Source organism: Notolabrus celidotus, chromosome 11, assembly GCF_009762535.1.
Source record: "Notolabrus celidotus isolate fNotCel1 chromosome 11, fNotCel1.pri, whole genome shotgun sequence".
NCBI lineage: Eukaryota > Metazoa > Chordata > Actinopteri > Labriformes > Labridae > Notolabrus > Notolabrus celidotus.
Genome location: NC_048282.1, coordinates 22,768,635 through 22,782,021, shown reverse-complemented (window position 1 = coordinate 22,782,021; position 13,387 = coordinate 22,768,635). Strand labels below are relative to the sequence as shown.

Genomic DNA, 13,387 nt, shown 5'->3' with positions numbered 1-13,387 from the left:
GTTTCCTCACTCCCGTCATGCTCACTGGAAGCCCAATTATTGCTAATGGCGGGTATTTGTACGAAATATGCAAATGTAAAGCTACAGTTTATTTTCTGTGTACAGTAACATGACCTGAGGATTTGAAATTAGCAGCCGCTGTGTATTTGGAAGAATTTTGGAGGATAAACAAAGCCAAGGACGTTAATAACGGGACAAGTGGACATGCAACTGTTATCATGTGGCAGCTCCTCAAACCTCTAACTGAAACTAAGCAGGAAGCTTAGAGCGTGTGTGTGTATGACTGGAGATATTATCAGCTCACCTTCATGCCTGCCTCAGAGACACACGACTACAAACCTGCCGCTCACAAAGATAAACTAACGGGACGAAGGAAGTTAGCTAGAACTACTCAACGTTCATTCATTCGACTGTTGGTTTGCTGCCAATAAATCTCATGAAGCGGAAATGGTTGCGTTAAGATTACCAGTGTTTGTATTGTTATTATCAATATCCGCTATTCAAGTGAACTGTACCGCCAAACTTAACATCCCTAAAGTGTTGCTACCGCTTACCAGAAGTACTAAAATCTCTTACACGTTGGAGATAAACAACGGAGGCTGCTACAGATGGTGAGTACACTAGTCTGGGTGTCATATTGCACGGCTCGGGGCATATGAGGCCACATGGCATACTGTATGCACTGTAGTCAGGTCATGGCAATGTGCGCTAACCAGGAAACCCTCTCAAGTTTATATAGATTTCTAACTCACCTTTTATTAAAATGTATGGTGTTCATTTTTGATTAACTACTACACCCAAAATAAGTTGAGAAAACATCCATCTGTTCAAGCCGTCATTGTTGTAGAAAGATAAGGAGCTTAGGGGTCACTTTAGAGCTGTAAACAATCATCATTTGTTAATCTTTCAGTCTGCTGATTTTTTTTTAACATTAACCATGCCAGAAATGTAAAAATATCAAAGGAAAAAATAATTATAATTATTTTCCAGAGCCAAAATTGACACTTAATGACACTTATTTGAATAACCAGCTGTCCAAAATCAAAGGGGTTTGATTTTGTTTAATAATTAAACAAATAAGCAGCAAACTATTTAATTTCAAAGCCTGATCCTTCAAGTGGTAAATATTTTGCTTCCAAAATGATCAATCAGTGAGCAATAAAATCTAGAAATTAAATGTATGTAATAGACTTATTAATACTTAACATATGCCCTTTGTGTTTTATATATATATATATATATATATAGAGAGAGAGAGAGAGAGAGAGAGAGAGGGAGAGAGAGAGAGAGAGAGAGACAGAGAGAGAGAGAGATATATATGTATGTATATATATATATACAGTTGTGCTCATAAGTTTACATACCCTTGCAGATTTTATGGTTTATTGGGTAGTTTTTGTTGTCTTTATGATATAAAAAGAGTAAACACAGTTGTTTTGATAAAAATTTTGCTGCACCCAACCACTGACCATGAGTGGGAAAAAATGTTTTTCTCTTATCATTCATATTCTTTGAAAAATGGCCAAAAAAAACACAAATTCTGCAAGGGTATGTTAACTTATGAGCACAACTGTATAATGAGATAGCTCGGTTTTTATAAATTTTCAAAAAACATATTTATTTTTTGATATAGATTCCTAATAAAGTTTCATTTTCAAGATATCTCTGATTAGTAAAGTCATTTTGACTTAGTCAAAGCCACCCAACCTCAGTTGATTGATCATACCAAAAGCTAGTATTAGAACAAATATGTTTTTTGAACGTTTTTTAAATTTTTCAAAAGTGAGTTTACTGTTTTTGCAAATTAACTCTTCATATATAATTTTTTTTTGGGGGGGGGGGGGGTTGGGCTTTTTCACCTTTATTCAATAGGACAGCTGAAGAGAGACAGGAAATGTGGGGAGTGGCGAGTGGTGGAAGACATGCAGGAAATGGTCGCAGCCGGCGACCCCTGCAACGAGGACTATAGCCTCTGTATGTGGGGGCGCTTAGACTGCTAGGCCACCACCATCCCAAAATATGCCCTTTATGTTTAGATCTGATTTTCCTGTTCTGTAATTCCTCCAGGTCGTCTTCCAGACCTGAGGTTGCGAGCATCCAGGCTGTGGAAGAAGAAGATGACACCGGCTGCTCCAGAAGAGCTGTTCTCCGGGCTCTCTCCACCCAGCCCGCCAGACTGACCAGCATCATTCTGGCTGAAGACACCGGTAATTACATATGATTACTGTACACAATACACTATTTAACAATTAACATTAGATAAACACAAGATAACTGCTTCTAATGGGATATTGTGATTACAAATGTGTGGATAAAAAATGCACTTTTCCAAATTCCTGTAAAGTTGTGAATATGAGTGGGTGAGACACAGGCAGTTTTGATATAGCATCAAAAAACTGTATATCTGTGTCTTTAGTAGGAGTATCTTTAAGGAGAGTAATAATATGCACATCACACAAGAGACAAGTGTCAAAACGTGACAAGTAGAGCATTTTGTGGCTTGGAGTAAGTGTGTGTTTTTTCTCGTTACTGGTTTGGCAAATGTACCACCACGTGAAAGTGTCTTTGACTTTTCCCATTGCTGGTTATAAATGGACATAAATATGAAATGCAGTGTTCCAATGCACATAAAAAAACATTTACTTGTAGTTTTGCATATATTTTTAAAAATGAAAAAACTTGCCAAATAGAGAGGGTAAGGTTTCACTATGACTAAAGCAGGCATCTAGCTGTGTTAATCAAATTAGTCTCCACAGATCATTAAAATCATTATCATTTTTAAGAGCTGAATGAATGAACATTGATATGGTTTATTGTTTTACGGTGTATAGTTAGAGTAAATAATAAGTACAAATCAGGCAGTTTTAAGCCACTCCAGCTGATCACAAAGTTCACACTTTATATCATCTGTTAAACAAAGAAGTACACACATGTTATAAAAAAATACAGCGTACAAGCTTTTCATATTACTCTTCATAAGGATGATTAGAACCACCAAATTTGCTGTGCAGTACGTTTTAAAAATAGTCTCATTTCATAATTCGGTGATATGGAGGATCCAGATAATGGACACTCTGTCATGCTGTTTCATAACCCATTTTTCTTCCTTCTCTGCTATTGTGAAATGCTGTTTGTCATCTGTTGCCTGTGGTGCTGCTGGTCAGTCATGGACGGCAGTTGGGAACATTTGTTTTGTAATCATAAAAATCAGCCTCACTTGCCCCCACATGTGCATCTCAAATGTTCTTTTGAACCAAAAACTGAACAATCTTGGACTCTCTGCGCAGACCACAGGCACTTAGTTTGAATGTTACCTTACTGGCTGCAGCAGTTCTCTGGTTTACCAAAAATTGATGTGATACAATCTATCACTCATGCTGCAAGACCATACAACAGACCAAAAAAACCACAACATTTGTCTTGATAGATAACTGAAGCATTTCCTGGAGCAGATGGTGCTTTAACCAAGCGGCAACTTCCGGTCTGAAAACATGAAGCCCACGAGGAAGTGTTATAAACTGCAGTTCATCGAGAATCCGCTTGAGGCTGGATGCAGAAACACCGGACACCACATAGACACCAATTCAAAAAAGAGGATCTTTGCAGCATTAATAAACATGTTTACAGCCTGGTACAAAAAACTGCTTGACTTTACCCTTTATTAGTTGAGTTTACATTATTGTAGTACGAAGTCTTCTGTGCTTTGTGTGTGTGACGTTTTGCTCCCTCTTCTATTTTCAGTAACAGGACATGTGCTGCGCTGTGATGCTATCGTGGATGTCATTAATGAGATCCAGATTGTGTCAACCACCAGAGAGCTTCATCTGGAGGACTCCCCATTGGAGCTCAAAATCCATGCACTGGACTCTGAAGGTAACATATGGAAGTAATTCAGTCTCATCAGATTTTGAATTTTTTAACCCTTTGAATTCCTAGCACTTATTTTTTTTTTTGCATTGAAATTATGTATCTGAATTTTTTTGTTTGGTTTGAGCTCATCTGAAACAACTGGTTGTGAAATGAGCACTTGAATTTTTATACATTGAATTTTTATACATTACATTTTTAAAACTTGAATTTTTTACTCTGAATTTGTAAACATTGAAAAATAAAAGTGAAAGATATTTGTTGAAAATTTGAAGACTTAAACTCAATAACAAAAAATTCAGATGCATAATTTCAATGCAAAAAAAAATCAGATACATAATTTCAATGCAAAAAAAATTCAGATACGTATTTTCAATGCAAAATAATTCAGTGCTAGGAATTCAAAGTTTTAACAAAATTCAAATCTGATGAGACTGATATACTTCCAAAGTAACGTCTCTTTGTAAAAGCTGATTCTCAATTGACCACCGATGTTCTTGATAATAAATGCTAAATGTTATTACATCCCCTGACTTTATTCAAAACTTTTGATATTACTACATTGTCCCACTGTAGGTCCTTCATGCTGTTTTCTTATGTTTTGCTGCTCCAGAGACTCCTCCTCAGAGTAATGACTCTGCTGGCTTTAGGGAGCGTTTCCTCTCCCCTCAGGCTGCCACTGTGAGGTGGCTGTTTGTTCTGTTCGACTGGCTCCATTTAGGGCAGACACACTTAGTTTAATGAGCTGTAGCTACAGCCTGATTCTTTCTGATGATGGCTCTAGGGCCCCGTACTTTGTTTTTGTTTGCTCTCGTCCAAAAGTGCATTTCAGATTCTTCAGATGGAGTGGATAGCGAGAGGACTTGAAGTATCCTGCGATGAAATGCCTGTTGATTTTGGTTAAGCTGATTCAGCTGCCAGAAGCTTTCAGAAAATTGTGCTTAGCATACATTGGAGTGTAGCGACCTCAGCTTTATAACAAAAGTTTAAAAGGCCATGAAAAGATTCTCTCCTCGTCAAATCATTGACTGTGACTTTTAAAAACAAACTCTTATCTCTTATGCTTTTTTATTTTTGCAGGAAACACATTCACCACACTTTCTGGTCTGGTTTTTGACTGGACCTTAGTGAAAGATATAGATGAAAATGGATTCTCGGATTCGTATAATGCACTACGGTAGGCTTCTCTTTATAAACGCTCACTTCAATGAGGCTCATTACATCTTTTTTTAATTGATTATACAATGTTTGTTTTGATAACCTTTCTCTTCTCTCATTAAGGGTGCTTAAATTCTCTGAGTCCACATACACACCGCTTGCATACATATCTGAAATGGAGCGTGTTGGGATGCAGGGTGATGTGATACTTGTGTCAGGACTCAAAACAGGTCATGCTAAGCTGAAAGCTAAAATTCAAGAGACACTGTATAAGGTAAGCTGTTTGGAATGCATTTAGTGAAAATCAGACATCATTAAAGATGGAAAAGATTGCATTTCAGATTTAGAATATTTAATCTCTCATCTTATTATCTCACAAATCATAAATTGTCAAAGTTAATATCTGTTCTCCAACAAAGATAAATGCTCTCCTAAAAAAGTACATCATTTTAATTATAGCCGTTTTTCAAACACTGCAACTAGATTATTCTATTTTGTGAAGGCGGGAAACTGAAGATGTGTTGTTCTGTTACTATGGTGTCTGTGCCACAGGATGTGGGTGCAGCCGAAGTGAGACTTCTGATTTTAGAGAACATCCTGCTGAGCCCTGAACATGACGTCTACTTGTTGGCGGGAACTTCCATGCGATACAAAGTTCTGAAGATCAGACAGGGCATGATCGCAGGTCTGCTTTGTTCAGTAAAGTCGTATGTTTTGCTTTAGAAAATCAAAGCTAATGATGTCCATCAGTTAAAGATCTTAAGTATGAATAAGTAATGTGATTTAGTCGATGATGTCACCTGCTGTGACTATTGAGTGGAGCGGCCATGCCTTTTATTTTGTGTTGGATTAGTGGATTACAGAAATGCCAATTCTAAGCTTATTTGTGTTGGTGTTTTTTTTCCAGAGCTCCCCATGCCGTCAGATAATTATGAACTCCACCTTCAGAACAGCGTGGTTGGCACTAATGGAAACCAAGATGTAGCTGTGGCCAGTCTGGATCAAAGCACCTCCACAGCTACAGCAATACAGCTGGGACACATCAATGTAGTGCTGGATCATAAGAGTATCCTTTTAGAAAATCATACTTTCATTTTTAAATGGTTACTATTGCAACATAATCACATACATCTTTTTGTTTTCACTGCAAAAAAATTAGGAGAAATTTTGTGTATTTGGAAAACATAAAGCAAGACATTCTAGAGCTGTGATTGGCTGGTTTGATTTTCCTTAGTAGTATCTACCTAGGCCCTCGAATGCAAGGAATGTCTCACCTTCCCAACAACACTCTGTATGTGGTCGAACCAGGATACCTAGGTGAGTTTCTTTCTCTTGCTACTAAAACCTAAAGTGAAGTGTGTCATTGTCGTAGCACTGGAAAGATGCACCTAATCACTGTTTTTCTCTGTTATTTTTCCCAGGTTTTAAAATTCATCCAGGACACAACTGGGTTCTCGAAACAGGCAGAGTGTATGATATCTCCATTGAAGTATTTGACAAAGCTGGCCACAAAATTTACCTTTCAGATGTAAGTATTCTTCAGGAATATCCACATAACTTTATTATTATTATTTTTTTTGGTGATATCTATCAAACTATCTGTAAGAGGCAGACAACATTTTATTTGATTTAATTTTAATTTATTTAATTTAATTTTATTTAATTTTATTTAATTTTGTTTTTATATATATTTTTTAAATATATTTTTTGGGGGGCATTTTTGCCTTTAATAGATAGGACAGCTGAAGAGAGACAGGAAATATGGGGAGTAGAGAGCAGGGGAGGACATGCAGTACATGGTTAAGGCCAGAATCTAACCTGTGACTTCTGCGACAAGTGCTACAGCCTCTGTATATGGGGCGCAGGCTTAAACCGCTATGCACCCCCCAGATAACATCTACTCCTGCACATGCTGTGATCCATAAACATTTTAATATTCGTACATTTTATGAGCAATAAAAAAAAAAATTCCTTTGCATGTTTTTTTTTTAAAATATAATCTTAATTATTTGCATGGTTTTATGCCTACATATTGTACCTAGTGGCAGTTTCAGATAGTCAACCTGTGTTCCAATAATTTCCATTAGAGATGTCCATGCTTATTTCCGATTCATTCTAAGATATTATGATGAAAGCCTAAATAGAGGCAACAATTGGGTAACCAGCGTAATTGAGCAAATGAGTAAAATGAGGGGACCTCTATCGATAGTATAGCTGACAAAAAAGAACCCGAGGCATAATGAACACTGAAGGAGTGAAGAAGCCAAACAGCAAGCAGTAAGCCGAGCTAACATGATTGCAGCTTGAGTTGCAGCCCCTCTAGACACATACTGTTCCCAGCTGCATTGGAGACCTCACGTTATGAACTTCCTGTTATTAGTTCTTCTTCGCTGCTTTAAGTTTTCGATGGTATCCATAAAACATTCATAATGGGCAGCCAGGACAATTAGTGTAGGCTACTGTTTGAAAGCAGTAAAGAAGAATTGATTACTGGTGTAACAATATGTTGGGTTTTTTTCAACCCTAATAAATTACTTTACTGGATTGGTGCAGAGCCTGGTGTACTTGCCAATTCCAGCACTTGGAGCTGTGTCTAAGGACTATTTGTCTCTTGTGTTTTTATCAGAAAAACTGTCATTTGACCTAATTATGCTACTTAAGTAATTAGGTTATCCTTACACACCAAGAATCATAATAAAATATCCTACCTTTTTTTGCCAATGAGTTTAACTGGCCAATGTTGTGATGAGAAAATGATCTCTGTTACAGTTGAGGTGAAACAGGTTGTTGGTTTCAAACACTGACATGTTTTTTTTGTTTTTGCAGAATGTCCGTATCAACACTGTTTTCCCTGTGGAGTATTTTGAACTGCATCATTCTTCTCTAAATGGATCATATCATCGAGTCAAAGCACTGAAAGAAGGCCTCACGGTCATTGATGCCACCCTGACAGCTGTTGTGGATGCAGTGAGTAGAATTGCAACCTTGACCCTCATCAGCTTGTATTAAAACTGAGTCATGGATATGCATTAACCTTCATCATCTTTCTTCTGTGTCAGTACAAAAAGAGCTTGATAACTTCCTGTGGCCTCTGTTCACTTTCAGAGTGGAATGGCACACCCCCTTGCCAACCCCGTCCACAATGAACAGGATGTAGAAATCTATGACCCTATAGTTCTTAGCCCCAGTATTCTCACATTTCCATGGCAGCCCAAGGTTGGAGCCTATCAGTACACTATTAAGGTAATTACTCCTTTTCAGGTACAATAAAATGGTACTTGAATGCCTTTCTATCCTTCAAAGAACAGAATTGTTGTAATATATAATTATAGAGTATGTGACACCTTTTTATGACATGGTGTTTGTAACTCTATTCATAAAAACTTGCACAATGTGAGACTCATTTCTGGTGCTTGTGACAGGCGACGGGAGGGAGCGGGAATTTCAGCTGGTCTGCCTCCAATACTGCTGTTGCCACGGTGACCGTGAAAGGAGTGATGACGACAGTCAGTGACATCGGTCTCAGTGTAGTTAAAGCACATGATCTACGCAACCAACTACACTTTGGCCAGATGAAGGTGGGTGGATTCACAAAAAGATCCTAAAATACTTTAATATACAGTTTGTGTGATATCATCTTTGATTTTGAAGAGTGCTTCTGTTAAATGAGCAGCTAAAAAGGTCCGCATCACTTGATTCATAATTAGATAAAAGGACTAGAATAAGACTATTTGCTCCATAGTTTGGCCAACAAAGTTTGAAGCAAGTTTTCTTCATGTTAAATCAATCAGACTTTATTTATAAAGTGCTTTTCATACAATGACATTGTAACACAAAGTGATGTACATAAAACCAACTTGAAATTATAATTTTATTTATGTTTTGTTTTTTGTTTTTTTCTGTGCTTTGGGGAAGGGGTGACTTTGTCTGAAAACTGATTTGTACACAAAATGAGCCTTGAATTTTGTTGTTTTGTTCTGAAAATGATAAAATAATAAAAACATATATTGAAAAAACAACAAAAAAAACACTTGAAATAGAATAAATTAAGAAAAAGATATAAACAAGACCCCCCATCCTAATCCCACCCCCACCCCCAGCCCCGACCCCAAACCCACCCACAACCCTTAAGTTAAGAACACGATATATGCAATAATAATAATAATAATAAAATTAAATAAATAAAAAACAAATAAAAGAAGTTGCTGAATGAACTGAGGAAACACTCTCATGATATCTTAATGAGGAAACACATGAGGTAAAATAAGATGTTAAAACTCAACACAGGAAATGAAAATCACCAAAATAAAATACATTTAATAATTTAATAAAACTAAAATATTGAATCATTAAAAGGACATAAGATGTCATACTTCAAAAATAAAATTAATAAGTACATAAAGAAATAAAATAGAATAAAAGTGACTAAAATTTAAACTAGATAATAAATAAATGAATAAATTAAACTGTTATAAGAATGACTGAAACTTTAAAAGCAAGAGAGATTCTCATAGAGGATATATATTTTTTACCTCCTTTAAGAGCTTAAAATTCACTTTTTGTCTTTTAATAATCCAGATTAATATCGTCACTTTAAAAATAACATCACAAACTTATTTCCTAATTTTTGCCTGCTTCAGTATGTTTCCCAGCCTTCAGTCTGACTCTGATACCTCTTCAACCCTGCATTTCCTCAGGTACATGTTGTTGAGCCTGTGGCCATGGACTTTGCCCCATGCCCAGTAGAAGCCAGGGTGGGCCTGATCCTGGATTTGCCACTCAGGATTTTTGGCCTCCTGGACGAGGTGGAGAAGGAGCGGGCCATGTTGAGTGACTGCTCCCAGTTTGACCTGCAGGTCGAGGAAGACAACCACGGTGTCTTCCAAGTGTTAGATGGTGAGTCCACCTGATCAGACATCTCGTATATGTTGTAGGATACTAGTATATAGAAAAGAACACAGTATCTTTTATATATAAAAGTGTTTTGCGTGTGTGGCTTTTGTGAGGAGAGTTATTGTTTTGCCTCCTTTTTTTTTTTAAGTAAATGCATCTATCACTTCTGCACAGCTGTGCTCTGTCCAGTGTATCTTATAAAAGGGGCACCACTCAGGTTCATTATGGTTGTAGCAGTAAAAAATGTTATAAAACCAAAATTATTACTCATTCTCCAATCTGTACCATTCTCCATTAAAGCACTGGTGCAGGAAACATTTTAATCAATACACAATTTGGACTGCAGTTTCACTCAGTGGGGGCAAGAATTCAAAAGTTCTGACATATCTTTTTTCAGTAGGCCCAAATCGGTATTAGTCAGCCACCCAAAGAGATAAAAAAGTGAAAGAATGGTAGAGGCCTGTGCCTGACAAACTGTGAGGGTGTAATCCTTTGTAACAGTGAAGCATTCTTTATGTTTTGTGGATTTCAAATTGTCATTACAACATTTGTCTCTTTAAAAGTCCCTCTGTTAGCAGTATCTGCACTTTCTCATTTTGGAACCTTGTATTATTAATCACAAGAGTGGGCTGAGACAAATAATAAGACCTCTCTGTACTCCGGTGTGGTTTTCCTTAGGAAGATAAATGAGTACCTGTGAGAACAATTGCGGTTATTTGTACATTGTCATATTGCACCCTCCCTTACTCTTTTGGCTTCCTCCCACTCTCTTCATCCTTGTCCAGAGAGGCTGGCTCCAGGCCAGGACCATTGCAGTGGGGTGAGAGCTCAGGCCCTGGCATCTGGATACACCATGCTTACCGTCAGCTACACCCACGGCAACATCCACCTCAGTGCCAAGATCACCATTGCTGCATATCTGCCTCTCAAAGTGAGTTCAAACATTTCATCCTTCCAGCTCCCTGCTGGGTACGAACTTACATTTCATTTACATTTCTCTGAGGTAATTTTAAACTTCTGATTTCCTTTGGGCTACGGTTGTTTATTTAAAATGATTACTCTATTAGGGTTTAATGTTTGTAACCCTTACCCAAAACCTTGTTATGATTTGCTCTAATGCACACCTCAGCTTTTGTACTTTTAGAAAACACACCGACTCCCCCACATTCACACATGCACATCCATAATCACAGTCTCTCTGCACAATCAAAGCAGAGTTGTGACGATCAGCAAGTGCTAAAATGTTCCCCTCTCGGCTTCTCCCTGTGCTCTTTGCATTTTAATTATGCATTATACACTTGCTACACTGAGTTGTTTCCCATGTTCAGGCTTTTGTAGTGCACGGGAAAGAAACTGACTTCCCTGCTGTGGCAGAGCACTTAATAAAACAGTATGACATGTAATTTGACGAAGTGAACAAATATCCAGTGGTGAAACATTATGTCTCTGTTGAAGCTTCTTCACAATCACTTTTAGCGTATCAGTACAGTAACATGCTGTTTGATGCAACACTTGTGAGGCCATGTATTTTTTAACACTGAATTGATTAGCATTCTTCAAAATATTGCACACATTATTGTGATGTTTCTTCACTTGTTTTGCCCTGGCAGCTAATGTTTGAACCAATTTAGCTTCTTTGCAGTGAAATGCAAACTCCACACATTTAAGCCCTTCGTACTGTCAGGCGTTGACGATTGTGAAGGTAACCATTAATTTAATCCATTGTTCTGCAGGCTGTTGACCCTGCGTCCGTGGCTGTGGTGACTCTGGGATCATCTAAAGACATGTTGTTTGAGGGCGGTCCACGGCCCTGGGTTTTAGAGCCCTCAAAGTTCTTCTGCAACTTGCGAGCTGAAGATGAGTCCAGTGTGACCCTTAGTCTGACTAATCCCTCGTCTCACAACTACAACCAGCACTGGGTCAGAGCAACCTGCACCGCCCTGGGAGAACAGGTGGGATTTACTGATATTTTCCTATTAACAATTTGTTCTGCCAACAGAGGACAATTTGGTTGGTACGGAAGAGGATTAGGGCTACTGAAAAAAAAGAAAAGAAATTAAGGTCAATTTTTTAAAATTATTATTATTATGAGAAAATAGTCAGAATTCTGAGATTAAAGTGAAAATTCTGAGATTAGATTCTGAGAAAAAAGTCAGAATTCTGAGATTAATTTCTGAGATTAAAGTCAGAATTCTGAGAAGAAAGTCTGAACTTTGAGATTAAAGTCAGAATTCTGAGAGTAATCTGCTTCATTTCCAATGGCTTTTATTTTGAAATTCCAAATCAGGTGTAGCTGTAATTGGCAGCATCGCATTTTGAGGTTTTCTCCTTTCAGCCTGAATCTAAACATATCAATGGAAACTAAGATTTATCATAATGCCAAATATGTAATTACCAGGCACATTTTTATATTTCGGATGGTTTTTATTTTGAAATCCACCAGAATTCTGACTTTAATCTCAGAATAATGATAAAAAATAAATTTGACCTTTTTAATTTTTTTTTCAGTGGCCCTAATCCTCTTCCATAGGTTAGATAGACCTCCTCCTCTAAGAATAAACACTGTACATTGTAATCCTAGTTTAAATATTCTTACCTGTAGTTATTCTAACAGTGTTTCTATCTGGGTCCTTCCTTTAGAACTTTGATGTCTTAGAATAGTTACAGAAATATAATCAAGCCTTCTTAACTGTGTCATTCTGCAGGTGCTGGAGGTAATGGTGGGAAATGAAGCCAGTGTGACCAATCCTTTCCCCGCTGTGGAGCCGGCAGTGGTCAAGTTTGTTTGTGCTCCTCCGTCCCGCTTCACCCTGGTACCTGTGTATTCCAACCCACAGCTTGACCTGAGCTGCCCTCTGCTGCAGCAAAACAAACAAGTGGTGCGTCTGATGTCCCTTCACAGGGGTGCACAAGCTTCAACCCTGCAATGTTTAGTTTTGTGATGTACTTTGTAATGCTGTTGTTTGTTTTACATTGATTACACACCTTTGTAAATATTTTTACACTGACATCACTGAAGAAATGACATTCTCTATGTTTCTTTTTTAAACAACAAGCAACAGCTACTTTATAAAAATACCTAAAATATTTTTAAAAAATGATACCTCCAGCATGAATATTAGAACGTATCATAAGCTCATTCATAATTATGATTGTACCCTCTATACTTTTACCACAAGGCCTACAATGCTCATTGAATCCCTTTTTCTAGGTCCCTGTTTCAAATTACCGTAACACCATCTTGGACTTGGCTGCTTTCGATCAACAAGGAAGAAAATTTGACAACTTCAGCTCTCTGAGCATGATCTGGGAATCGACCATGGTGTCAGTTGCCAGTATTGAACCCACTATGCCCATGGAGCTGCTGCAGTTGAAGGACGGCAACAAGCAGATGAAGCTTCATGGTAAAAACTTGCAGCTTGCCTAAAGTCCTTCTTGTTTGTATTTTGTTGTGTGGGTTTACTGTTTA

The 13,387-nt window shown here is 37.6% G+C and overlaps 1 protein-coding gene across 2 annotated transcripts in view; it reads left to right on the top strand.

Annotated features, from left to right (window-relative positions):
* The window catches only part of nup210 (nucleoporin 210), a 34,326-nt gene continuing 20,939 nt past the window's right edge, over positions 1 to 13,387 (top strand). For both annotated transcript variants that reach the window (XM_034695601.1, XM_034695600.1), the window contains exons 1-17: positions 1 to 611; positions 2,068 to 2,207; positions 3,742 to 3,873; positions 4,948 to 5,044; positions 5,149 to 5,299; positions 5,578 to 5,710; positions 5,933 to 6,091; positions 6,274 to 6,342; positions 6,447 to 6,553; positions 7,852 to 7,992; positions 8,131 to 8,268; positions 8,448 to 8,603; positions 9,723 to 9,921; positions 10,704 to 10,849; positions 11,652 to 11,870; positions 12,624 to 12,797; positions 13,130 to 13,322. In XM_034695601.1, the coding sequence (XP_034551492.1) occupies positions 448 to 611; positions 2,068 to 2,207; positions 3,742 to 3,873; positions 4,948 to 5,044; positions 5,149 to 5,299; positions 5,578 to 5,710; positions 5,933 to 6,091; positions 6,274 to 6,342; positions 6,447 to 6,553; positions 7,852 to 7,992; positions 8,131 to 8,268; positions 8,448 to 8,603; positions 9,723 to 9,921; positions 10,704 to 10,849; positions 11,652 to 11,870; positions 12,624 to 12,797; positions 13,130 to 13,322 (2,518 nt within the window). In that variant the 5' untranslated portion in view covers positions 1 to 447. The remainder of the gene's footprint in view (positions 612 to 2,067; positions 2,208 to 3,741; positions 3,874 to 4,947; positions 5,045 to 5,148; positions 5,300 to 5,577; positions 5,711 to 5,932; positions 6,092 to 6,273; positions 6,343 to 6,446; positions 6,554 to 7,851; positions 7,993 to 8,130; positions 8,269 to 8,447; positions 8,604 to 9,722; positions 9,922 to 10,703; positions 10,850 to 11,651; positions 11,871 to 12,623; positions 12,798 to 13,129; positions 13,323 to 13,387) is intronic.